Source organism: Rhinolophus sinicus, linkage group LG04, assembly GCF_036562045.2.
Source record: "Rhinolophus sinicus isolate RSC01 linkage group LG04, ASM3656204v1, whole genome shotgun sequence".
In the NCBI taxonomy this organism is placed as follows: domain Eukaryota; kingdom Metazoa; phylum Chordata; class Mammalia; order Chiroptera; family Rhinolophidae; genus Rhinolophus; species Rhinolophus sinicus.
Genome location: NC_133754.1, coordinates 157,215,912 through 157,243,104, shown reverse-complemented (window position 1 = coordinate 157,243,104; position 27,193 = coordinate 157,215,912). Strand labels below are relative to the sequence as shown.

General features: G+C 37.6%; 1 protein-coding gene across 5 annotated transcripts in view; it reads right to left on the bottom strand.

The window, feature by feature from the left end:
* UNC13B (unc-13 homolog B) overlaps nucleotides 1–27,193 on the bottom strand; it is a 173,138-nt gene that overhangs the window by 93,516 nt on the left and 52,429 nt on the right. For all 5 annotated transcript variants that reach the window (XM_074330677.1, XM_074330678.1, XM_019729033.2 and 2 more), the window contains exon 8: nucleotides 2,514–2,748. In XM_074330677.1, coding sequence (XP_074186778.1) covers nucleotides 2,514–2,748 — 235 coding nt within the window. The remainder of the gene's footprint in view (nucleotides 1–2,513; nucleotides 2,749–27,193) is intronic.

Below are 27,193 nucleotides of genomic sequence, written 5' to 3'. Positions count from 1 at the left end.
GTACTGCAAACACGTTTGTTCCCGCAAGGATTTTAAATGTTCTTCTTACAAAACTGTATAACTTAAGGACTTAGACTATTTCCAAGAACTCAGTATTTACAGTAATAGAAAAGTTTAAAAATCAATGCTAGTGATATAATTTGTTCATAACTTTTTAAAGGAGAAATCATTTCAAACATTTAAGATTAAAATGTCTATAATAAAAGTTTATTTAAAAATCATGTTAACTACTCCTCTGCTGGAGATGATAAAATATTTACTTTTTAACCTCATTTCATATACTGCCAACAGTAAAATCAAATTTTAGAGCTCAGTTAAAGAATAATTTTAGGAAAAAAATTTTGCAAATTAAAGTACATCACTAATGCTCCTCTAAGTGTTATTAATTATAGCAGTAGTAATGATAATAGGGTAATGATTAGGTAAACTGCAGTTGTCCAGCAGAGTATGTAGTCGGGTAGGTTGATGTGCCATTCTTACTGCTGGTCTGCACATATAATGTTGCAAATACAGAGGGGAAAGAGAGCCAAAACATTTTTTTTTTACTATTATGTTTTTTTCTTAACGTAGGACAATATAAATAACTAAAATCAAATGAACGAAATATGCAAATATTTAATTAATAAACCAGCAAGAAGTAGGGATCAACTAGAGGATTCCTGGCATATTTCTTTCTAGAATCAGATTATGAAGAGTGAGAATTCTTGGTTGCTTTATGAAAAAATTTCATTGAAATTATACTCAGTAATGATAATAACTGAGACAGGATGATGTCTAGCAGATAGACCACCACCTGAGGCTCAGGATAAATATTCACCAGGTTGTTAAAGTGAGCAAAAAAAATGAGCTCAATCATCCTAAGGTGTAGTAAATTTTAGCAACCAAAAGTATGAGCTAAATTGGTATGGTTTTAAAAAACCAACCTCCAACCAATGAAATAATTGATTCCAGCAAGGATCATCAATGGATATTAAAATCAATAGATTACAAGTTGTTGGGGAAGCAAAATATTGACACAATCTTAGGTATTACCTCAGATATCCTTAATTACAAAAGGGAAAGGCAACTTTACATTGGAAAAATCTGGTATACACCAGATTTCTTAACCAAGAGATCAAACTAAACATCTTTAATAAGGAAACAAGTAAGTTTATGTGCCTGCATTGTGAGGGAAATATCATCTATGTAGTATTTTTGCCAAAAATGTTTAACCTGATTCTAAACATGAAGAAACAATCGAACAAAACCAAATTAAGGGGCATTCTCAAAACAACAGGCCTGAACTCTTCAAAAAATGTTAATGTCTTAAAAGACCAAAAAAAAAAAGACTACAGGAGATTAAAGAAACAAGAAAATCAAACGTAATGCACCATGATCATTGATTGGATCCTAGATCAAAAGGAAAAAAGAATACACACACATAATACACATACACATACACATACACATACACACACACACACACACAGAACATTAGTGGGACAACTAATTAGTGGAACAACTGAAGAAATTTAAATATGGGCTATATATTAAATATCATTGTATTATTACATTTCTTGAGTATGATCATAGTATTGAGCTTATGTAAGAGAAAGTCCTTTTTCTTAGGAGTCATATGCTAAAGTACTTCCTGGTGAAGTAACATGATATCTGTAACTTACTTTCAAATGGTTCAGGAAAAAAAGAGCATGTGTTTATTAATATATATTAGAGAGAATAAGCAAATGTGGGAGAATGTTAACACAACTGGTGAATCTAGGCCACATGAATATGGGTGCTCACTGTATTATTTCTCTAAATTATAAGTTCGAATTTTTAAAAGTTGGGGGAAACATGGGAAGCACATATTTATATATTTACTTTTATATTCATAAATATATGACAATAAACTATGGAAGGATGCATAAGAAACAAAGATAAGAGAACTAAGAGACAGGAAGGGGATAGGGTAGAGGAGGACAAAAGGTGTGGGTGGCAGATTCTTCGCTGTATTCTGTACTGTACCTTAACATTTTTTTTAACCATGTGTTTTATATATTTAAGAAACTAATAAAATAAAAATTTGTTTTAAAGTTCCAGCAAAAGTACTAAATCTGTTATGGAGTGACCATATTCGTTTTCATCTGAAATTCCCAGGAAAACATTTAGGTAGGAATAATTATCCAAACTTCTAACATCTGTGATTTTCTTTTTTTAATCGTGGTGAAGGGTGTATCAAAATCTCGGGGCTGGGCAGAGAAGTGAGCAGGTTTTTTTCAGCCAAAGTGGGCATGCTCTCACCAGTTGAGAATCGCTGATCACAAAGAGAAATACTACTGATGGAAATGTATAAACATGAATGTGTGGGAGAGGAAAAGAAGACTAAGGAATCTACACACCATGGCTGTAGCATGGCCCACCCTACTGCTACACTTCCACTACCACCTGAGGTTAAAGCACCCAAATCCTTGATGTCGGCTGCATCTTGGGACCTGCGTGCCGGGAAATGAAAGTACTTTGTTCCCAATACCCACCTAAGAGCCCGCCGCTCTGGGTATTCAAGGTCATAACTTTGCACAGAGTCATTGCAAGAGTCCCGGGAACTGCCCTGAAGTAGCAGCTGCTGTGGCGATGGCACAGGCACAGGGAACTGGTGCACAGAAGCGTTGGGCTGGGCAGTCGTGCGGTAAGGAGGCGGGATGCTGTTGCTGGTCTCACTGCGGTAGTCGCTATCGCGGTCATCCACGGCACTGTCGGCATCTTCAAAGGCTGTGGGATAAGCACAGTCAATAAAAGCATCCCAGCTTTATTTAGTTCCTCAGATTTTTTCTCCTTCTAACTCAGGTAGCCACAAGCCTGGACCTTGAGAACAAGAGCAAGCTGAGCTGCACACAAGTCCAGTGACCTCAAAGTCATGGGCAGAACTGTCTCAATAACCCCAAGTCTCTCTCTCTTCTTATCCAATGAGACAGAACACTTGGTTTAATTTTAGTGCTGATTCTTAGAGGAGTCCCACGTTGTATTTTCCCAATGTAGAATTCTTTGGAATTCTATTTCTCTAGCTACTATCACCCTAATGAAAACCTGCTTTTAAATGTCATAAATAGATTCTGGTCCTCTATTATCATCAAAAGGGGGCAAAATGGAAAAACTAATTTTTCCATATCTTAGAAAAAGGAATTGTTTTGTTTAAAGTTGGCGTGGTGTTTTCAGACTTTAAAATACATGACTGAACCAAACAAATAGGTCCAATATCAAAAGCTGGTCCAGGAAATCAGGGAGATTAAAGCCAAGGCTTGTAAGTCAAGCCAAACGCTCCAGATGTAGCTGAGAACAGCAGTAGTCTTATTGTCTTGCTGTGACATTGGGTTTTTCTACTAATTCCTACCAAGCACCTACTCCCTAGGCTTCTCAGCAAGAGCTGAAGGAGAAGAGGAAAACACATGCACTGCCAATGGGATCTTGCTGACAATGCAGCCAAGATTACCTAACAGCAGTGACTACACTTTCATAGAATTATTTCTGTTTTTCAGGCCAGCACTAAAATGATGAACTAAATGAACAAAGTTACAAATCCTGCTCCAAGCAAAAATAAAAATGTGCAACGCTGTGCTTGGAAAAGGCGCTGAACCTAATAGTGCTTTATAGATTATTTTACAGGGAAGCCACAGCTGACACCATCCCCATTTACGTCTAATTAACAAGTTTCACATTTCCTTCCTTGCCAAGTTCCTATATGGCTCACAATGAGGAAAAGAAACATTCACCATCCCAAAATGGAGATATTTTTAGTAGATGACGGACTCCTCATACTAAAAAAACCAAAATCTTGGTAGTAGTGTGGGCAATGGAAGCCTTTCGAAGATCATAAGATTAGGCTTTTATAATTTCCCGTTAAGGAGGTAAGGACCTGCATCCATGCAGCGGAAATGGAAAAGAGTTAATGAATTAGGAGGAAAAAACTCCAGACACAAATGATAAAACCTGAGGACAAATGGAAGGTAATAGGGAAAGGACTCCTTGGCTTCCACATTAGACAACCTAGTAGATAATAGATAATTCCACTAAAAGAGACAGGGAGCACAAACACGTGGGTTTTACAAGAGAGGAAGAAAATTTAAACGCTGGCTTCCAGACAATACTGTGGGTACAGCGGGAAGTAGAGGTAAGGTCTCATGAGCTTTTCCCATCTGAATTTAAGGCAACAGGTGAACATAAAAGAAGAGGACAGTGATCAGAACCCCAGGGGGAAGATCAGTACAAGAGGCTAACCTTCAAAATGGGCAGGAACAAGATCAGTCAAACAATAGGGGATGCAAAACATTCTGCTTACAAAGCATTCTGATCACATATTAGGAAAAAGATTTTCGAGGCATTGGTTTTAAACCTTGATGCATCTGTTGTTCTGAAGACTTGAAAGGATCAAGAGACAAAAACCAGAATGCCTTTCAAACTTAATTCTCCCTGAATCCACAGAAGGAGTAAGTGTGGAAAAGCCAGTGCGGAATTATTCATGCATACAGATGAGAGGGCAGAGGCAACAAAGCAGACAAAGCCAAAAAGTCACTGAAATTCCAGCAGAAGTATTAGCACGGAACTCAGAGAACCAAGACTGAGTCTCCAAAGAGGGAGCAGATAACCTACTGATTGTGAGGCCACGAGAAGGTAGCTAGCTAAGCCAGAGATAGGAACCCATGATCCAGAACCAGAAACTTAGTGGATGGACCCTTAATTTTTCTTTGTATCTGACCTATTAACTCTGAAATAATGCTCTGCTTTTTTATTTTGCTAGGCTAAGGGGAGGAACACTCCAAAATTTTCCTAAACACTGACAACAGTTCTATAAATTAAGAAATAAAGGGCAAAGAATATTAAGAAACAAAGTGTTTATTGAAAGAAGAGGTTGGGAGTAGAAGAGAATATGAAAAGTAGGAGGGAACAGGAGAAAGGAATTATAAGGAAGTGAAGTAAGACAAAGGAGAGAAACAGAAAAAAAGTAGGGCAGTACATAAAAGAATATGGAAGGAAATGATAGAAAATAAACCTGGAAACGTAAACTGGGGAAAGAAATCTAATCTGAGGCAGCCACGGGTCATAGGCACAGAGCAGGCACTCAAAACTGAGTGAGCTACTGAACCAGGAGGCCCTCTGGTGCGGGGCTCTGGGTGAGTCCCTGTCTCTGAATACAGAGTGCAGGGAGAGTCTAACTGCCAGAGGAAAAAGGACAGCGAATGCAAACCTTTTCTCATGGCTTACTTTTTTCTACTTAAGTTAAAACCTTAAGTTATCTGAGCTCTCTTGGGTTGCTTTTGAGCAGTTCTCCCAATGGAAATACTCAGCATTCAAATCACAGAAAGTACATATTTCATGAGAAATTTCAGTGACAGGACAAGATTTGGCCCCTCTTAGCTCCTACTGGACACCTAACCACTGGGGCTCAACCAAACCCCCTTGTCAGATGGGTAACACAGCCATTAAGGTCAGCCAAGGGCTGTATACAAAGGTCTGACAATTAAATTCGCGAACTTGTTGCAACAATGTTGCTAACCTTTTTTGATATCAGAGGGATTATTCATTATGAATTTGTACCAACTGGACAAACAGTTCACCAAGTTTACTATTTGGAAGTGCTGAAAAGGCTGCGTGAAACAGTTAGACGACCTGAACTTTTCACCAACAATTCATGGCTCTTGCATCACGACAATGCACCAGCTCACACGGCACTGTCTGTGAGGGAGTTTTTAGCCAGTAAACAAATAACTGTATTGGAACACCCTCCCTACTCACCTGATCTGGCCCCCAATGACTTCTTTCTTTACCTGAAGATAAAAGAAATATTGAAAGGAAGACATTTTGATGACATTCAGGACACCAAGGGTACTACAACGACAGCTCTGATGGCCATTTCAGAAAAAGAGTTCCAAAATTGCTTTGAAGGGTGGACTAAGTGCTGGCGTCGGTGCATAGCTTCCCAAGGGGAGTACTTCGAAGGTGACCGTAGTGATATTCAGCAATGAGGTATGCAGCACTTTTTCTAGGATGAGTTTGTGAACTTAATTGTTTGACCTTCTATCATGCTGGAAAGAACTGGCTGCCCAGTCTCTCACCTCTAGAACAAAGCTGGCAGGCCTCCAGCCTAGCTGGGCTTCTTCAAGGAGAGTTAAACCATGTCCTCAGTCTCTTGTTCATGTCACAAAACCAATGATCTCCCCCAGAATGAACCTTCTCCTTCCAGCCACTGTACTCCGTAGCCAAGACACCACAGAAGAGGGTTTCCTACACTAAGAGGCTGATGCTACTACTTATCGCTGGGGAAGAAAAATCAGGAGATCCTATCAGAATTGTAACTGGGACTTTGGTTTGAAATCTGTCATACACACCAGTCTTCAAGAAATCAGCCTGAAAGGATGTTAACATTATAATGCAGATAATTGTCTCCTGAGATTTAAGTAGGGGAGGGAAGGGGAGGGAAATTATATATGCGTGTATGCATGAATAGCCAGCTTCATAGTTCAGATAACATTAAAAGGTATAATTAAGACAATTACAAGGAATTCAAATTCTTACATACTCTGCTGTTCTCCCCAGCCCAAATATGTCCAGTGACCTAAGAACACCGTAAGTGGTAGCAAAGAAGAGTGACAGAGACAATTTTAGGAAGAATTCAAAGACCATTTCCCCATCCCACCAATTATTATATACCTTACCTTACTTGAGCTTACGCTACTTGTATTCCATTAATTTAACCTAACATATAGAGAGCACCTGCCCTCTACCAAGCTTTAGACAAATCTACAAAATATTCTTGCACTCTGCTATTCACCATATAGAGAATAACAAAAATCTCCTGCATCCATACTCTTTTAAACCTCCTTCTGGCCTAGAACATCATTTAGGAGCTCATACACCCTTCCTTACTTAAAATGAGAAAAATGTGACCTGCCTCTAAGAAACCCTTCCTGTCTCTGTTCACCAAACTTGAGCCTACACAGTACCCCCTTGAGAAGCTCAGTCCTGATACAGTGGGAAAAGAGAGTGATCCCCTTTTCTGGGTGTGATGATGTCCAATTTTGCTGCTCACTATTGAAAGTTAAAAGGCCAAAGAATGGTCTTAATCTCTCATTTTCCAATATGTAATAAAAGACTGTGGCTCGTTGAGTGCTCTGAAATAACCACTGTTTTCCTCAATTGCGTATAAAGTTTCAATAAAATCCATCAAAATATGGAAGCTTTGAATGACAAGGAGAAAACATTTTCTACTCATTTTTCAAAATCGAAAATTCAATGTTGATTACATTTAAATCCTATCCCACACTCAAACTGAATTTGAAGCAAAAAACATGACAAAGAAATCACTAAAAACAGGCCTTTACCCCCACAAACAATGAGTGATTTGGCTTCATATGGGTATTAAAGTCAAAGCGAAATTCTTCTGACCCTGCCATATACTACTTATATGACCTTGAAAAAGTTTTGCAGATGTTTCCTCATCTTTAATATGAGAATAATAGCATAGTCTCATTGGTTACTGTAATAGGAGAAAATTAGCACAGGCTCCTGGAACATGGTGAGCAATTAGCATTTCTTGTTGTTTCGTCATGTTGCCAGATTTTTGTTTGCCTTCTAGGTTCCTAATAAATAGGGGGCGGGAAGATCCGCACCCTGACCGCCCCAATGTCTGCTGACAGAGCCTCAGTGTCCGGTTGAAAGGCCCTCAGAGCCCTGAGGGTGTGGTTCCCTTGACAGTTTGCTGTAAGACTCAAAATTCCGGAAGCATCGAATGATGCCAGCGCGGGCTGGTTTCCTCACCTGAGCTGACTTCCAATCCTGGGGATAAGGGACAACTAGTCACAGGCTGTTTAACTGTACACCGAGCACGTTTTCTTCCTGTGTACTTACCTTCTTCCTACCACCTATGTCTCTTCTCCTCACCCCTCAGAAAGGATTCATTGGTTTAGTGTGCCATTTTTAAATTTTAATAATTTACTTAACTTCCTAACCATGGGGGATAAAGGGGGTTTAACAGAAAATTCTCCCAGGCTACAGCACAGTTGCCACAGCAACTGCTAAGGGTAATTATCTTGTCTCTTTTTAAAAGAAAACTGAAAAATAATCACATAGAATTTCAGATTAAGTCTTTCAACTTAGATTGCTCCAGGCAAGTGGCAATGCTGTTTCTCAGTGAAACTAAAACCAAAGAAGCTTCTCCTTACAAGACACTGCCACAGCACTGCATAGCAGTTTCCTGTACGTAGTAAGGCTCAATAAATGTTTATAGCATGAATAAATCAAACAAATGATCTGATTCCATCTACTGGGTTCATCCCTAACCCGTGAAAATAACAATAGCTATGCTCTCTGACCAACCAGTTCCCTATTTTCACGTCAGCCTGGTACTGTACATTATAGAAGAAATAACACCAGTTTAATTAAGCAAGTTTCCTTCCCCACCCCCAAAATGCACTAAAACATCTCACTAGCCAGTAGAACAATTATTGAAGACAGTTAGGTTTTGTTAGGCATAAGTACCAAGAAAGGGAGGGGGGAATATTCCAGGAAAATGAAATTATACATGCAAAGCCACGTTCAGTGAACTGAAAACAGTTTTAACATATCTGAATAAGGCTTCAGGGATATGGGAGAACCTGATCAAAGGGGGTCTAAGTAATGTTTAGCAATTTAGTAACTATAGGTATTTGGAATTATTTGGAGGGCAATACAGAGCTATCACAGCTTTTAAGAAGTAGAGAGACAGAATTGGATTTTTCACTTTAGAAGGGGGACAGTGTGGCCCATAGTTGGTAGGGTAGGGGGACTGGAGAATGGTGGCAGGAAGGCTGGTAAGGAGGCTACTGCATTGACCTCAAAATGGCTTAAACTAAGGAGCGAAGTGGATACACTGATGAGATATTTTGGAGGTAAAATCAAAAGGGTTTAATATGTAACTGACGTGGGAAGTGAGAAGAATAAGGATTATATAATATTGCCTACGTTTTTCAGCTTGAGCTACAGGGTGGATATGACATCATCCATTAAGAGAAATACAAAAGGGTCAGGTTGAGGGAGATGATGAATTCATTGTCAGATATATTGACTTTGAGGTACCTTTGAGATATCTCAAATGCACATGTCTGGTAGACAGCTGGATATATGGGGGTGGAGCTGAGGAAAAAGATATGGAGAAGACTTGGAAGTTTTCAGCATACAAGCTTCCATGAGGACAGGGATTTTTCTACTTTGTTCCTTGCTGTAGCCTCAGTGCCTAAACAGTGCCTGGCAGAAAGTAGAAGCTCAACAAATATTTGGAAATGAATGGATAAAAAATGTAAATAAATAAGAATAATGAGGGAGAGAGTACAGGACTGGCAGGAGGGGACTATATAAAGGGAAGAAGGGAACATAAGGAACAGCCACATTTAAAAAGCAGATAGAAATAAAATTAACAAAATGAAAAAAGCACTGACAATACAAAGGGTTGGTGAGGCTGTGGAGCAACTGAAACTCTCATACGTCACTGGCAAGAATGCAAAGTGGTAGGCCAGTTTGGAAGCGATCTGGGCATTTCTTATAGAGTTACACACATACCATACAACCCACCAATCCCCCTTCTTATTTTTACCCAAGAGTAATAAAAACATGTTCACACAAAATCCTATACATGGATGTTTGTAGTTGCTTAATTCATAGTCACTGAAAACTGAAAACATACGTGTCCTTTACCTGCTGAATAAACTGTGGTGCATCCATACAGTAGAATACTACTCGGGAATAAAAAGGAATGAACTACTGACACACACAGATGAATCTCAAATGCATTATAAGTGAAACAAACCAGACTAAAAACTCTACATATTATATGATTCAATTTATATGACTTTCTGGAAAAGGCAACACGATAGGGACAGAACATAGATTCGTGGTTGTCATGGGCCAGGAGTGGGTGAGGATGACTGACTACAAAGGCAATTACGGATCTTTTAGGGTTGATGCAACTGCTCTATATCTTGCCTATGGATGAGGTTACATGACTGCATATGTTTGTTAAAACTCATAGGACTGTACACTAAAGGGGAGAATTTTACTGTATGTAAATGATATCTTAATAAATCTGACTTTTTTAAAAAAAGAGTCTATAAAGGGGCCTGTGAAGAAGCCAGAGAGGAAGAAAACCGCGGCAGTGGCAGTGTGGTCCCTGAAGTCAGGAAAAGCAAGGTTTCAAGGAGGGAGTGGTCAACAAGTGTTAAACGCTATAGCGTAGTCCAAATAACACTGAAAACGGCCTACTTGATTTCGAAATAGAGAGGTTACTCACAACTTTAATGACAGAAATGTTAATGAGTGTTCAGGATTCTCAGACTGTTCGGAAGCAAGTGAAAGCACATGCAATGCAATAAGGAGATATTGAGAGAGTCCACAATTCAGATGGTAACATGTTGAATGTGAGCCAGGTGGACAATACCGCCTACCAAAGGACGCCAAAAAGGAAGTAAGCGGGAAAGACAATGGCCAGGTGTGTTACAGAAAAACTCGGAGTACACTAAGAGCTTATTAGAAAACCAGCAACATCCGAAAATGGGGCATTCACACATATCAAATGAGTGTCACACTGACAATTTTAATGAGCATGCTAATATTTCCCACCTCCCTAGAGAGCCTCAAACCTCTTCCACTCACATACTTAACAAATGAATAACCAATTACTGGCTAGCTCAATGGCACCTGATGCTAAGAGTCAGGTACTCTAGAAAACTAGTCTCCACTGGCAAGGACATTGAAATTTACAACGCTATGAGCTCTCTTTCGATACGTTAGTATACCTCAAATCCAAAACCACTGAACTCCGGACACTTTGAAAACCAGAAACCACAGGACCATTCCTAAAATTCTTCTCTACTTTATCTCCCGTGTCCAGTCTGTTATCAAGCTTAGTAGTTAATTCCACTGAAGTCTCCTTCCTATTCTCCCTTCCTTATAGGTTTCACTATCCTTATCAAGGAATTATACCTCATGCCTGAATTATTGTATATTTTGGCTGGAGCTTCTAATCTGCCCATTCAATCTACTCAACAGATGGCAACTAGATTAATTCCAGCTTCTAATCCAGCTTCTAATCACATCATTACCCTGTCAATAATTTACAACAGGTCACTCTTTATAAAAAGAGTATATTTATCCTCCTGGCTTTCAAAACCCTCTATAATATTATATGATACCAAATATATAACAAACCTTACCGTTAACCAGTCCCCTAAAACAAAGCCTTTGTTATTGGCAAACAGGTATTATCACAGTTCCTATGCTTGCCACACTCAGGAGACAGAGAGGGAAATGAGCCCTATTTCTCCTATCTATCCCTCGACTTCTGAAGTTGGAATATCCTATACTTCTACTGCTTGTTGGTGTATTGGAAATGGTTTGAGCTTTGGAACCAGATAAACCTAGGTTCAAAGCCATCACTTACTAGCTGTGTGACCTTAGGCTGGTTAATTTCTCTCCACTTCTGTTCATCATTTGGACCAATGTTCATCTCAAAGTCCTGCACTGAATGAAGGAAGCCAGACACAAAAGACGACATACTATATGGTTCAATTTACATAAAACTCTAGGAAATTTAATCTATAGTGATAGAAAGCCCATCAGTGGTTGCCTGGATACAGGGGTGGAGAGAAGGATGAACTGTACAGGGCATTCGGAAACAGAGATAATGGAAATGTTCTGTATTTTGATTATGGTGGTAGTTTCACTGGTATATACATTGCTCAAAACTAATCAAATTGTAACTTTAAAAGGATGAATCTTTTGTATGTATATTATAGCTCAGCAAAGTCCATTTGTAAAAAACACCTGCCTTAGAACTTATTTTATTGCTTGCCTTTGTCCAATCCATCCCATCCCGAACCTAGGTTCTAAGTTCTTGATGTAAGATCCAAGTCTTATGCTTCCTTTATGTCCCTCCCAATGCTCAGCACAGAAATCCTACACTGAAGGAGATAACAACTGAATAAAGCAGGTTCTTCTTCATCTTAGAAAGCAGTGCCGTGTCTAGGAGTTTTTGTTTCTTTGTCTGGTTCCTTTGTTGCTTTCAGTTTTATATTCCACAATAGTTTAGTGGTTACCAGAGGGTAAGTGGGGAGGGGGGTGGTAGATGAGGGTAAAGGGGATCAAATATATGGTGATGAAAGGAGAACTGACTCTGGGTAGTGAACACACCATGTGATATATAGATGATGTATTACAGAATTGTACACTTGAAACCTGTTACTTTACTAACCATTGTCACTCCAATTAACTTTAAAAAAACAGTGCTTTTAAATTATAATAAGAATTTTTTAAGACTCTTGTTTAAAATGCAGATTCCTAGACCCTACTCCCACAGATTCTAATTCAAAATGCCTGAAGTAGTTTAATAATCTACATTTGCTGTGGTTGTTATTGTTGGAATCTGCCTTTTCAATAAGCAACTTGGGGACTCTCATGCCAATGATTCCTGAATTACATTTTTAAAAGCACAGCTATAGAATTTCCTATGTGAAACAAAGCCAATCTTTCAGACAGAAGCATAGTGCTCTTGCTCTGACGGAAGAAGAGGCAACCAGATGAGTGAGGCAATTCTAACAGGTCCAGGAGCCAATTAAAAATCAACACAGTTTCCTAGAAACCAGTTTCTTTTTTTAATTATTATTATTAAAATTTATTAGGGTGAAAATGGTTAGTAAAATTATATAGGTTTCAAGTGTACAATTCTGTAATACATCATCTATATATAACATTGTGTATTTACCACCCAGAGTCAGTTCTCCTTCCATCACCGTATATTTGACCCCATTTACCCTTATCTCCCACCCCCTTCCCCCCTTACCGTCTGGTAACCACTAAACTTATTGTCTATGTCTATGAGTTTTTTGTTTCTTTATTTGTTTGTCTTGCTCCTTTGTTTTATATCCCACATATCGGTGAAGTCATATGGTTCTCGGCTTTTTCTGTCTGACTTATTTCGCTTAGCATAAGAATCTCAAGATCCATCCATGTTGTCACAAATGGTCCTATTTCATCTTTTCTATGGCCAAGTAGTATTCCATGGTGTATATATACCACATCTTCCTTATCCAATCATCTATCAAAGGACACTTTGGTTGTTTCCATGTCTTGGCCACTGTAAATAAAGCTGTAATGAACATTGGAGCACATATATCTTTACAAATAAATGTTTTCAGATTTTTTTGCGTCTATACCCAGGATGGCCAAGTGGTCTAAGGTGCCAGTCTCAAGCTCTGCTTCCCACAAAGTTTCTGCTCTCATGCCTGTTACTAAGCTACAACAACAGACTTACAGGCTTCTTCTGCCTATTTCATCTTGTTTCTTACTGGAAAATGTAAGAAATCAGAAACAATCACATTAAAAAACAAGGTCTATAATTATCAAACGAAACAACCCCAGGCAACAGTTACATTACCAATTAGTGGTCTAGTGCTGGTCAATTTTTCCATGACAATAAAAAGGATATTTGAACCCCAGACTTCAAGTGAACAGTCATCTGTCTAGGCAATGACAGGACTGACCCATCAATTACTAAATTACCGGTATATAGTTCACAAAGGACAATAAAGTCAAACATTAGGAATTATTCCCTTCTCTTTTTCAAGAGAGCAGATAAATACCATAGACCTTCTCTTTCCATGGAAGAGAATAAAGAATCTATATTTAAGAAAAGCACTTCAAATCTAACATAGGGAAATAACCAAAGAAATTATTGATCAACAATCCAAACTATATACAAGCAAACCAAACCTAGCATTATAAGAATAATTTACCAAAATCAAGTAGGAGATATTACAGGAAGGAAAAGATGATTAAGAGAAATTGATTAATGCATTCATCCCATTAATAAGTCAAAGGAAAATACTCATGAACACTTGGGTAATATGACATTTTGAAATGTCCAATATCCACTCCTTATTTTTAATGTAAAATCTATACTGAAGTATAAGAGACAGAAAAGTGCACGAATCAAAGTGTACTGCTCAATGAATACTGTGTACACACTCATTAACCAGCACACAGATCAAGAAACAGTATATCCAGCACCCCAGCAGACCTCTTTCTATCCCTTTTCACTCAGCTAGCTTTTGAACTAGCTGTTTCCTCTGCCCCTCACACTTTCCCCAGAGAACCACATTGCTAATTCCCTCGCCTCCTTTAAATCTTTACTCAGAAGTCATCTTCTCCCTGTGGCTCATACATTAACTACCTTATTTAAAATCATGATACAATTTCAATTCTAACATTTCCAATTGCTTTTCACTGTCTACTCCATTATTGGTCCACTCTCTAACATTCCATATAATTTCCTTATTCATTGTGTTTATTGTCTGTCTTCTCCCACTTAAGATCTTTGTCTGTTTTGCTTCTTGATATATCCCAAGCACCTAGAACAGAACCTGGAATGTGTCAAAAAAATGTTTGCAGAAGGAAGAAATCAAGGGAAAGAGGGAGAAAGAGAAGGAGGGCAAGAGGGGTAATGTGGCTGGAGGTGAGAAAACAAGTATCAGCAGTAGGAATAGAAATAGGTACAATCTTTCTACAGTATAATTTGACAGTATCTAACAAAATTTTCAATGTGTATATTCCTTAACCAAATAATTCCACTTAATAGATATGCATTAATTTAGCTAATGTTTATTGAGCAAAGGACATGGAGATACATAGATAAGCATTTTCCCTACTCATGAAATTTATAACCTAGAAAACAAATATTAATCAAATAATCACACATGTTGAATAAGTGTTATGAAGGAAGGTACATAAAGGAATATATAATGGGAGAATGGAGATCCATTTGCACATTTATAAAAAATATAGTTGTACAAAGTTGCTCAATATAGCACTGTTTAGTAGCAAAAATTTGGGAACAATCTAAATATCCACCAATAGGAGAAGTGTTTTAAATTATAATATATTCCAAACATGGAATATATCAAATTTGAATCTGATAAATTTAGGTAGGCCCAATTACCAATTTACAGGAAATAGGACAGAGGAGTGTATTAAACTACACCATGGGAATGTATTGAGCAAAATTCAGAATATGGGAAACTAAGTCAAAATTAAGAAGCCAAACAGCTTGATTCCCTCAATTAAAAATACTGCAAGGAAAAAACTGATAGAAGAGGAACCCATCGATTAAAAAAGAATTATTAGATATATCAAGAAAACAGGCAAAAATAAACTCTAATGTTTAATGATGCACACCTGAGTGACAAAAAGGAAAGCAAGGAAGAAAAAACAAGTGCACTATAAAAGTCAGGATAATAGTTACTTTTAGGGAGGAGATTATCATCGGGCAGGGGCATGTGGAAGGCACTCTGGGGTGCCTGGCAAAGGTCTATTTTGGGCCTATCTTATTAATTTATTAAACTAAACTTTGTCTATATATCTGTGTTATACTCTACAATTAGATTTTTTTTAATGCACCAAACAAACTGCTTATATCACTACAACTACCACTCTCTGTTTCATTCCCCAGCATAAAGTCTTCAAAGGCTCCCCATTGTGTTCAAGATAAGAAAGAAATGGCTTGCTGTCGCCCTCAAACCCTTAATGATGTGAGCACTCTGCGCCACTCTAGTGTCATCTCTGACCCTTCCCCACTTTTATGCCCTGCTGTCAAGCCATCCAGAATTTTCCACATGCTTAAGTCATGCTTTTTCATAATATGTTAGTGTCCTGGTACATAAACTCTTTTCTCCTTCTTTACTTGACTGACTCCTACTCATCCTTCAAAACTCAATTTATGTCAGAGGTTTACAGGGAGGGAGGGAGGCACAGGTACAGCACAAGGGAATTTTAGGGGAGTAAAATTATTCTGTATGATTAGGGCAGATAGGTGTCATTATACACTTGTCAAAATCCATAGAATGTACAACACAAAGATTGAACCATAATGTAAACCTATTAGACTTTGAACATCCAGACTTTGGTTGATTTAAATATTATTTTTCAATTTATATATTTTCTCTGGGATGCCTTTCCTAACCATCCCAAATTTGGATTAAGTTTTCTTCCTCTATACCCCTCTACTATTCACTTATCAAATGATACCAGTACTAGTTATATGTTGCCAGCTCTTGAACTTAAATTCACTAAGGTCAAAGACTTTCATCTCTAAACCCCGCAAGGCCTAGCATGGTTCTTGGCATGAGGAAGAGGTGTCCAATAATTGCGTAATGAACAATTCTATCAATTCTTGATATCTGTAACTCTGCCAATCATGTTTTATCAATCAAATTCATTTCTTACCATTTTGTACCAATGAAACCTATAATAAGAAGCCATAAGATGACCATGCTTTTATGGGAATAACAGACCATTTTATATCTATACCCCCCCAAAAAAGAAAATGTTGCCAAGGATAAGCACTTGAGTATTGTAATCAGATGAAACTTTGACACATTAATCTGACATTTTAACATGCATAATTGTGTGGCATAGTAATTAAAATAGAAATGATAATATGTTGATGTAATGACTGCAATTAGCCACCTCAAATTCTTTCTGGAAGAAGGCAGAACAGAAATAAATAAATGAGTCAGAAGACTACAATTAACATTTTTATTTTTATCAGCCAAACCATATTGTTACAGTTTCTCTCTTTTCTTTGTTATTTTGCCAGCACCTGTAATCAGCTTCAATGTCAACTGCTTCCACTGATACCACATGTACAGGACACCCTCTTACTGACAGGTGTCCTAGACCCATTGCACTGCCCTACTACAAAAATAGGACTCCCTGTACACGCTACAGATTCCATAACTAGCACATTTGCTTGTCTCTGAGAGGTCTAGTGCTGGAGTAGAGGTAGCAGAAGCTGGGGAATGACTGATCCTTTACTGCCACTACCCAGAAAGGAGGATGTTCCAGCTGGTAAGAGGTTCCTTGGCTAGGACTGAGGGAGTGGAGTGGGTGATCTTCACACTTTTCATTTATCCTATTATGAATACCTTTCTTTTCAATAAATACATTCCAATTAGCATCTTCAAAAGTCATTTCTGAACTCATATCTTCTTAACTATTTGCTTCTTCCTCTGCCACCTCAACACTTCTCTATTTCCAAGGTATTATTATTAAAAATGAACTGAGAGAAATTGCCCAAAATTAAAATATAAGAGGAAGACAAGATGATAAACCACTGAAGCAAGTTTGAACAGAACACCAAACAAAGAGGAGGGCCCAGTTACCAATAGCCAAAATAAAAAGTCAGGAAATAAGAGGACCTTATAAGGTAGAGGGCAAGACAGGCTAAGCAGGCCACGCAGAAAGGGTATTCTGAGTGAATCATGGCACAGGAACTCTCTCCTGTGGCTGTTCTCACTCTGCTCTCTGCAATATGATTTGTAGGAAGGCTGGCTATACCTAAAAGCCAAGGGAGGAGAAAGAACTCTCACACTTCCTAGTGGGGGTGAAAATAGAGGACCATTTTGGAATCCCATCTAAAATATTAGATGCATTGTTAAATGCACACTGCTTTGACCCAGTAATCCCACTACTAGATATTTATCCGCTATGTATACATGCATGAAATTATACAAGTAAAGTGATTATCAACTTCAGCACTATAACATCAAATATTGGAAGCAACTTAAACATCCATTAATAGCAATCCCAATCCTAGATATATATCCAAAACAATCAAAAACAGGTATTCAAAAAAATGCTGTACACAGTTGTTCACAGCAATACTACTCACAATAGCCAAAAGTTGGAAAAATTCCAATGTCCATCAACTGTAAATGGAAAAACAAAATGTGGTTTACCCACACAATTAAATATTCAGCCATATAAAGGAATGATACATGCTGCAATTTGGATGAACCTCAAAAACATTATGTTAATTGAAGTCAGTCACAAAAGGTCACATATTATATGATTCCATTTATATGAAATATCCAAAATAGATCAATCCATAGAGACGGCAAGTAGATTAATGTTGCCAGAGGTTGGGGTGGGGGTAGAATGAGGAATGACTGTTTAATGGGTACAATGAAAAAATCGTACCCATAGGGATGATGAAAAAATTTTGGAATTATACAGAGGTGATGGTTCCACAGCATTGTGAATGTACTAAATGTCACTGAGTTATATACTTTAAATGGTTGATTTTTATGAATAAATTTCATCTCAATTTTTAAAATGTCCATTAATAGGGACTGGTTCCCTACATGTAATAGATATCATATATATTGCTAAGTGCAAAAAGGCAAGGCATGTAACACTGTGCAAAGCATACTACCATTTCTGAGGGGGTCTGTATATGTATATGTATACATATGTAAATGCACAAACTCTAGAAAAATCCATAATAAATGACAATAGTTGTTGCCTCTGGGCAGAAACTGAATAGTTAAAGGAAAGAGAAAACAATGTTTTTTACAGAATACACTGTATCTTCTGATACAAAAATGAATCCTGTGCATGCAGTTCCTTAAAATAGGAATTGGGATAAGTCCTAGGTCTGAAGTAACCAAGAATCAGCCACCTGGGAAACACCACAATGATTAGGATGCTTCAATGCAAAAGCCAGAATGGGAGAGTCTGATAAAAATGGTAAGTAGTGAAAGAAAGATGGCAAAGAAAGAATATGAGCTCTGCACCTCTGCCTTCTATGATTTGAAAAATGAGAAAGAGAAAATAGCAGAAACTGATGAGGTGAGAGAATCCATAGGGCAGAGGCCAGCTGGCCACGCAATCCTCTTTTACTGCAGGGCATGTGGTCCTAGATAAGTGAAAGTAATCAGTGACATACATCTTACTCTTATGTTTCCAGTGCTCACAGAAATAGGCTTTCAGTAATAGCCACTAAAATTTTAAGTAGCACAAAACTTTCAATCCTACCACAGATTAAAAAGGAGAGTGACAGGTGACAAGAAAGATACGAGGTATCTGAAGTAAAAGAAAGGGCTCTCAAAGAAGTGAACCTGCCTGTACATCTTCACTCTGAGGAAAACTGTGTACAGTAGGGGGACTTGTTTCCTTCTGCAGATGAGCAAGCACAGCTTTGACGTCACTCTACTCCCTCCAAGCCAACATGCTTGTCATACAATTGGGCATCTTTTTAATTCTCTCCCCATACTTTTCATTTATCTTACAATGAACGATCTTTCCTTTCAATCAACACAATGTGGTTAGCTCCTTAAAAGTCATCTCTGGAAATCCTTCTTGAACAAACTTTATGCCATTCTCAACCATTGGCTTTTTCCTCTGTCACCTCAGCACCTTCCTCTCTATTTCCAGGGTATTACTATGTACCTGCTCAGGACCACTACATAAGAAGCATATTCAAGTTGCTCCATTTGTGTATTTGTCTTCTTCTCACCTGAGTCTACATTAGGAGCCAGGTCTCCTGATTCTTTTGGCATCCTCCCATTAATTCTTCCTTGGACCCCACAAATATACTCTCTGGTTTATGTATCTACTCATTAAGAACAAGAATACTTCAAGAAAATAAAAAAGCCTTTGGAGAGGAGGAAACAAAAAGATGTAATGGATAAGCTTGTACTCAGGAGCTGTGGACTTCTTTTCTGTAATGCTTGTCTGGAGTCTCAAAGCTTCACAAGAGAAATTTAGAAAAGTATGACAATTCTTTCTGTCTGTTACCTACTAAAAAGTCTTCATTCCTGCTAATGATAAACCTGAACACTCTGATGCTTATAAATTATCTTATAATATATTAGGTTGGTGCAAAAGTAATTGGGTTTTTTTGCAATTATTTTTAACCTTTTAAATCACAGTTACTTTTGCACCAACCTAATAGCTGACAAAGCTTTAGTCATTACCAATCTCACATCTCAGTTACCTGAATGAGTCCAGCAGTTTTAATTACAGAAGCAGCGTAGGAATCTATAAGCTCTGGAGAAAGGAAATTTCCAACCCAAAGAAAAAGAATGCCACATTCCAGCAAACACTGCAAATTACACGCTATCAATAATAACTGTTTTCCTTTTTTTCCCACCCCAGAAAGGCAAATTGTCTTTCCTTAAAACCAAGGTGGGATGAGGTCTCCGGGGGCAAACAATCAGGCTTCATTCCCTGGTACCTAACACATCACAGAATGAGACTAACAGCTGTGCAGATTCCAAAAGAAAGAGAACACTATGTCCTTACCCCTGCAATTCACCAGTCTCGTGGAGAAAAAAGTCCTGTCACTCAGGGGGCAGTGGAAAGTCTAAGAAAAAGTTTAGAATACATTACTGAATTGTACTAGAAGATAATGGGTGATGGGCTCATGGGTAGTAGTTCCATTATTACACTCCAAAATTTATATATGTTAGATGTGTAATCATTATGTTGTCTTGTACACATGAAACTAATTTTAAAAACCTGAGAAAAGGAGGTAGCCGGTTAGCTCAGTTGGTTAGAGCGTGGTGTTGGTAGCACCAGGGTTGCCAGTTCAATCCCCACATGGGCCACTGTGGGCTGCACCCTTCTTTAAAAAAAGAACAAAACTAAAAAAACTCTTACATATGTTACATGTATTCTTTCACATATTCAAATACTGCATAATTAAAATTTTGGCTTATTTTTTAAAAAGAAAAGTAAAGATGTTGGGAGAGAATACACCAAACTGTGAAAAGTAGTTATCTCAGAGTGGACTAGAGAGGGGATATTCCAGAGAACTTTCACTTTCTATATTACACATTTCTGAATCATTTGAAGATTTTTATAATGAACGTGTTATGTACTGTGTGTCCCCGAAAATAAGACCTAGCCGGATAATCAGCTCGAATGTGTCTTTTGGAGCAAAAATTAATATAAGACCTGGTATTATATTATATTATATTATATTATATTATATTATATTATATTAATTATATTACATTAATTATATTATACTGTCTATATTATATGTTATGTTATGTTATGTTATGTTATGTTATGTTATGTTATGTTATGTTATACCGGTCTTATAGTAACATAAGACCAGGTCTTATATTAATTTTTGCTCCAAAAGACACATTAGAGCTGATTGTCCAGCTAGGTCTTATTTTCAGGAAAACACGGTATTTCTATAAATTTAAAGTAAAAGGGGGACTGATTTAATATTTTGGGGGGAAAAACAATAATTCTTCATGACACCATGCACAGTAACCAGCAAGAACCCAAAATTAGTGAGGAAACTAACTCATTCTTTGGACAGAAACTGCGGGAAGTTTTTAACCAGGAACAAATGTGTGAAAGTCACACTAGGTGTGTGAATGAGGACAGGGGACACATTCCTATTGTTTTCAAGGCCAGGATTTCAGGGAAAGGAAGCTTTGCCAGGAAAAGCAATCCAGAAAGTAAACAATCTATTCCCTATGTCTTCAATAAACAATAAATTCTTAAGACAGAGAGGAACCCAAAAGAAACACTGATCAGGAAGTATTCAAATCTCACATGTTTCGCTGTGAACATTTCAGTGTAGTACCTGGTACTCTAAGACCAAGTCACGGGATGGAAAGAATAATCAAAAGCTCTCTCTCATGTGTGTACATACATGTATGTTTGGAAAAGTGTGAAACCTCTCAAATGATTCATAGGAAACTGCTAATTATGATTGACTTTGGGGACCTCTCCACTCCATATTTTAGTACCATTATGCATATTATCTGTTTAACAAATGAATTAATTTTAAAGTAAAACAAAAGCCAGCAGCCAAATAAGAGACCTGGAAAAATCACTGGGCTGCTCTTTACAATACCATGCAAAGTGGCCGCCAAGAAATTGTAACTAACAAGGAAACCAATATATTCTGCAACTTTTAAGCACAGATGACTTGAAATGAGACAGAATTTTGAAAAGAACATTCAAAGTCCATGATACATAGTGAAAGCCACATTATGACAAATGACTGGGAAAGTTATGAAGCTGGAACATACATTTTATCAGGCAGCACTGCAATGGACAGAGCTAAATGCCAGGAGGTGTAGAGACAAAATAGCCCACTTATCAGGCCTTGAATTTAAGTAAATAGCATAAGCATTGTATTATGGCTTTGAGGAGGGCATAAATTTGTAATTAAATCCACGGTGGCAGAATCCCAGAGGAGCTTGGGTACAGAGGTGAAGTCAATCATTTCTCAGGTCTCTGAGGACTGTCTTGGGCACCCATCCCCCAATTTCAGTGCAGGACATTGTTTATGAAGGCCAGCAAATGTCCTAGCAGACCGTGCTAATGTCTTGAAGGGGCCTGCCATGCAACAGCAACATGCAAAGGGAAACAGAGGACAGGCTGAGTTCCATCCCTTCAAAAGTTATGGTGAGGGATTTTGGATCTCTTCAAGACACTGTTGGGAACATGAATTTACCTACTATAGGCTCCTGAAAGGATAATAGGACCAGTTGAGACTGTGAGGCCACACAGTTCTCTAAGAGTTGGATCTCCTGATAGGCAGGAACTATCAGCATGGTGTCTAGTGTCTTCTAGAAAATACGTAGTGCAGAAAACAAATCGCTGGTAAACAGACCACAGGATCTGCTACCACTCAAGCTTCCTTTTTATCTAGAGCTGTGTAAGGTGGTTAGGTCTGACAGTCAGCAGTGCCAGGTTCTCTCAAATTGGTGTTCTCTGGCACAGAATGCTAGAGTGATAGTCCCACAGTCTACTCTGTATGATCATCTCTTGACAGTAAGTACCTGCCAGGTAGGTCCACTCCTTCTGGCATGGTCTGAAATAGAACAAAGGTATTCTAGACCAGAAAGAGATGGACAAAATTTCTTGTTCTACTGGAGTCCACCATCACCTAACTAGGAAAACAAGTCCTGGCCCCCATCAAGAGTCAACCAGAATGCCCCATAAGCTTAAAACTAGTCTTGTCTGTGGCAAGCAGAGAAATAGGACAAAGAGTGATATTGGCAGTACCTGCCCCAAATTTAGTGTTTGCCTGATTTTAGTGGGAGAATTATACCCTCATCTGTAGCACAGGCAGGAATCTAATCTTCCAGGTGTGGAATATCTGGTTACATATATAGAATGGCCCATTTCTCTGCCTCCCAAAAAAAGGTAGAATATTAAAAATAAATCAACTCATAGCATGGCAGTGGACAGTTTTAGATGGAGACCAAGAACAACAGGAGGCTGTGAGAGGAGTATTTGAATGTAGCGCAGACTAGGGTTAGGGCATGTCAGGCCTGATGGCTTAACAGTAGTGGGAAGCACTGAACCTCCTGCTTCCTGTCTAAGAATCAACAATATCACACAATAGACCAGGAAATATAACAATAAGAGGTGAAAAGGAGAAGGTAAGTCATTTTACATAAACATTATCTCTTCCAGGTGTATTTGGAAAAGAAATCCTTTTGAAGTTAATGGTGGTCAAATAAGAAGTCACCACCTGGTAGCAAGCAGTGTACTTACTACTGAGAGTACTGAACGTTTGGTGACTGTTATTCATGGATATGATTCACACCTAACTGTTCTGAACTGATTCATTCTTTTAAAAATTTTTAAACACTATGTTGTATTATGCACTATTTTACTAATTTAATAGACTGATACATACTCAGAAAATTTTGGTTTATGATTTGATATGTCACTATTTATAGGAAATACTGTAACAAAACCAGTGAAACAAACCCTTCACAGATAATCAGAGAAATGTCTTTGAAGTACCAATGGTGGGCTGTATCTCAAGCAGAAGTTCAAGCTATCTTTGAAATATTACAAACAGAAATAACACAGACCCCAAAACCTTTAGATTTCAGACATAATAATTGATTGAGTGACCTTAGGGATATCATCAATAAAAGGGACACTAAAACTTTAAGAGCTGCTTAGAACACTCAATCAATCACTATGTTGTTGAAATAAACTGTGTCAACCTCGACCACCAATTATCATTCAATTGAGTCTCAAATCCAAACTTGAAAAGTAAATCTGCAATGACCTGCCTCTATATTGTCAGGCCTGGGATCATTTTTAATAAATATTTATTGGTTTTTTTTAATTATCCTACAAGAAATGCATTTAGAAAATTTGGAAAGTACAAAAATATATAAAGGAAAAATAAAACAATACTTATCTACTATCCTACCACTGAAAGCCACTATTATAACTATTTCCCAGGGGTTTTCTCTATGCCAATGTGTATATAATTTATTTTTTAGAATACTGGGATCATACTACTTAATCAGCGTAGGATCCTACTTTTTAAAACTTATTCACAAAAATATTTCCTGTATTTTAAAAAAAATATTTAAAAGCATATTATTCCATCTTATGGAATGCCACAATTACCCAGTCTTCCATTATTTTTGCAATTTTTCTCCATTATAATTAAAGCCTATACATAAATCTCCTTTTGCAACTCAAGTTATTTTCCTTGACTACTTCCTAGAAGTGGAATGACTGAGTTAAAAAGGTTGTACTAATTTATACACCCTAGCAAAATATGTGTGTACTCATCTCATCAAATTCTTGCCAGATGCTGAATCACTTTTGATTCATTTCTCAATTGCAGTCAGTGATACCATCATTGATAATTCAGTGGGTGGGCAAAGCAGGCATGTATAAAAACTGAAAAATAGCAGAAAGTTGTAGAACTTAATAATCTAAGACTGTTTGGTATGGTGGCATCGTGTGCTACTGCATTCTTTGACAAGACATAGGTAGAAATATCCATACTGAAGAATGAACTTCGAGTACTTTAGAAAGTTTAGATATATTTGGAAAAGGAACAGACCAGTTTCTCTCCCTACATCAACTTCTGGTTATGTTTAGCCCTGGGCTAAGGTAAATTTTCACATTATACCATTTGTTGCAAATGAGATCTGTATCAAATATACAAATTGTATACCTCAAAATAGCTCTATAAATTGAGGAGCAAAAATCACTCAAATACGAACAAGCTGGAATGCAGATAAGACCTGCAGAAGTAAACATGACGTGCTAAGGTCCAAGCATGCAAAAAGCATACATCTCTTAGTATCTGCCACCAACCCTCAGACGAGGACACATCTGAGGAACATGTCCTAAAAGAAAGTATATACATTCTCTTTTATTGTGAGTATATAAAATTAAATTTGCTAAAAAAAAGTCCTGAAAGAAAAGTAATGGGCTGTTGTGCTGGTAACGAAAATGATTTCAAACAAAGATACAAAGAAAATTCAATGGGGAAAAATAGCCTTTTTAATAAATTATGTTGGGACAATTGGATACCCACATGATCTTAGGCCCTTAATTCATACCACATACAAACACAATGAATGAACCTTAATTGGATCCTAAATTGCGACAAAAAGGGCAAAAGAAAATTGGAGAATTTTGTCTACAGAATGGATATCAGAAGACAGGAAACTTTGTTAAATTTTTAGGTGTGATAGTGGTTTTGTAATCCTATGTGAGTTATTTTAAGGTTAAAAAAATAACTTTCAAGAACCTTAAACTTTAATTAGTAGGCCTGTTGTTGCTAATAATAGCATTTGGTATATTAATCCTGAAATTTGTTTGTGCACATTATTTGACAGAGCAAATGAGTAAATAATTTGGTGTTCCTGGGAACAAGGGTTCTCACCGAGAGAAGAGACACAAACATGGCATGGGAGAAGGTCAGGAAAAACCCTGTGGTGAGGGTGTTAACTGGTGGTATCAGTATGAGATGTGTATGTGTGTTTTCCTAGCTCTATCTATTCAAACAGCCAAGAAGCAATCGCACTCCAGTGGCAATGAGCATATAGTTCTAAGATCCTGATTCCTAAATACCATTTTTCACCAAAAGGAATAAAGGTGCATTGCAGAAATGACTTATTATAGGAATGAGGCAGGGAATGGACAAGATGAGCCTGGAACATCTATCTTGTACCAAGAAAAGAAGGAAGCTGGTCAAAGAATGATAGGGTTATGTCAAAAAGACACAGGATCTGACTGATTTAAAGGGACTCCCATTGGACAAATTAGGGACAATTTGAGCATCAAAGAGAATAACTGAACTGGATTATAAAACACTGAGTTAAAAAAAGAATTCATGAGTCCATAGCGATAGTCATTAAAAAAAGAGGAGAATAAGACAGGAAGGAAAGCTCTTCTTTAGAGAAGATTGACAGGTACTCAATGTAAAAGTAATGACAGAATTAGAAAAATCATCATTTTGCAACCACCAATGTAATAATAAATTTAGGCAATGATCATAATAGAGTCTAATATTAACAAATGAAAAGTTGTTGAGAAAATAGGATATATATACACAGTCTCAAAGTATAATAGTACCCAGCCCCAGATGACTTGCTAGTTACAAAGGGGAAAAAAACCTTACCAGTGGAGAGATCTGGAAAACATCATCTGAACCAATAATTAACATCAGCATCACAAATAAAGGAATCAAATATAATTTTGTAAAAGTGAAATCTACTATGTAGTAACCAGAATCTAATCAGACAAATTCGGATTTTAGGAAATTTTATAAGTCAATTTAACTGGATCTTATAAAATGTCCATGTCAGTGTGGGACTCTACAACTTTTTAGGAGAACAGCTGTGGTTGAAGAGATTACTCCTTCCCTATCTCCTGGGAGGAGGAAGATGAACGTATCTCTTCTCTGAATCCAAATACGGAGAAGCTCCAAGATTCACAAAGTCTGGGGATGCTTGCAAGAATGGGAGCCAGACATGTTAGATGTCAGCTTGGGCAGGAGAAGTGCTGATCTGAACCCTGTATCTACCTATAGGTACGATCTAGAAATCATTAGGACCAACTCTTCCATTTTATACGTCAAGAAACTCAAGTAGTGGAAAGATTTTCAAAGTCACTCAGAGAAGCAGCAAATCCAGATCTAGAACAAGGACTTAATTACTCTTCTTAATAACTTTTAACTATTAAAAGTAGTACATTATTAAATATTTAGAATATGTAAGAAATGCTGAAGGGGTTAAAAAGTCATAATCCCACATACCAGAGACAAATTTGGTTAATATTTTGGTGCTTCTTTTGCCAGATATTTGTCCCCAAATTGTATAGATAGATTTACATAAGTATATTAGTCTGCTATGGCTGCCATAGCAAAATATCACAGACTGGGTAGCTAAAACAACAGAAATTTATTTTCCCAGTTTCTGGAGGCTGAAAAGTCAAAGATCAAAACGCTGGCAGGGTTCACTTTCTGCTGAGAGCTCTCTTCCTGACTCGCAAATGGTCACCTTCCTGCTGGGTCCTCACATGACAGAGAGAGCTCCGGTGTCTCTTCCTCTTT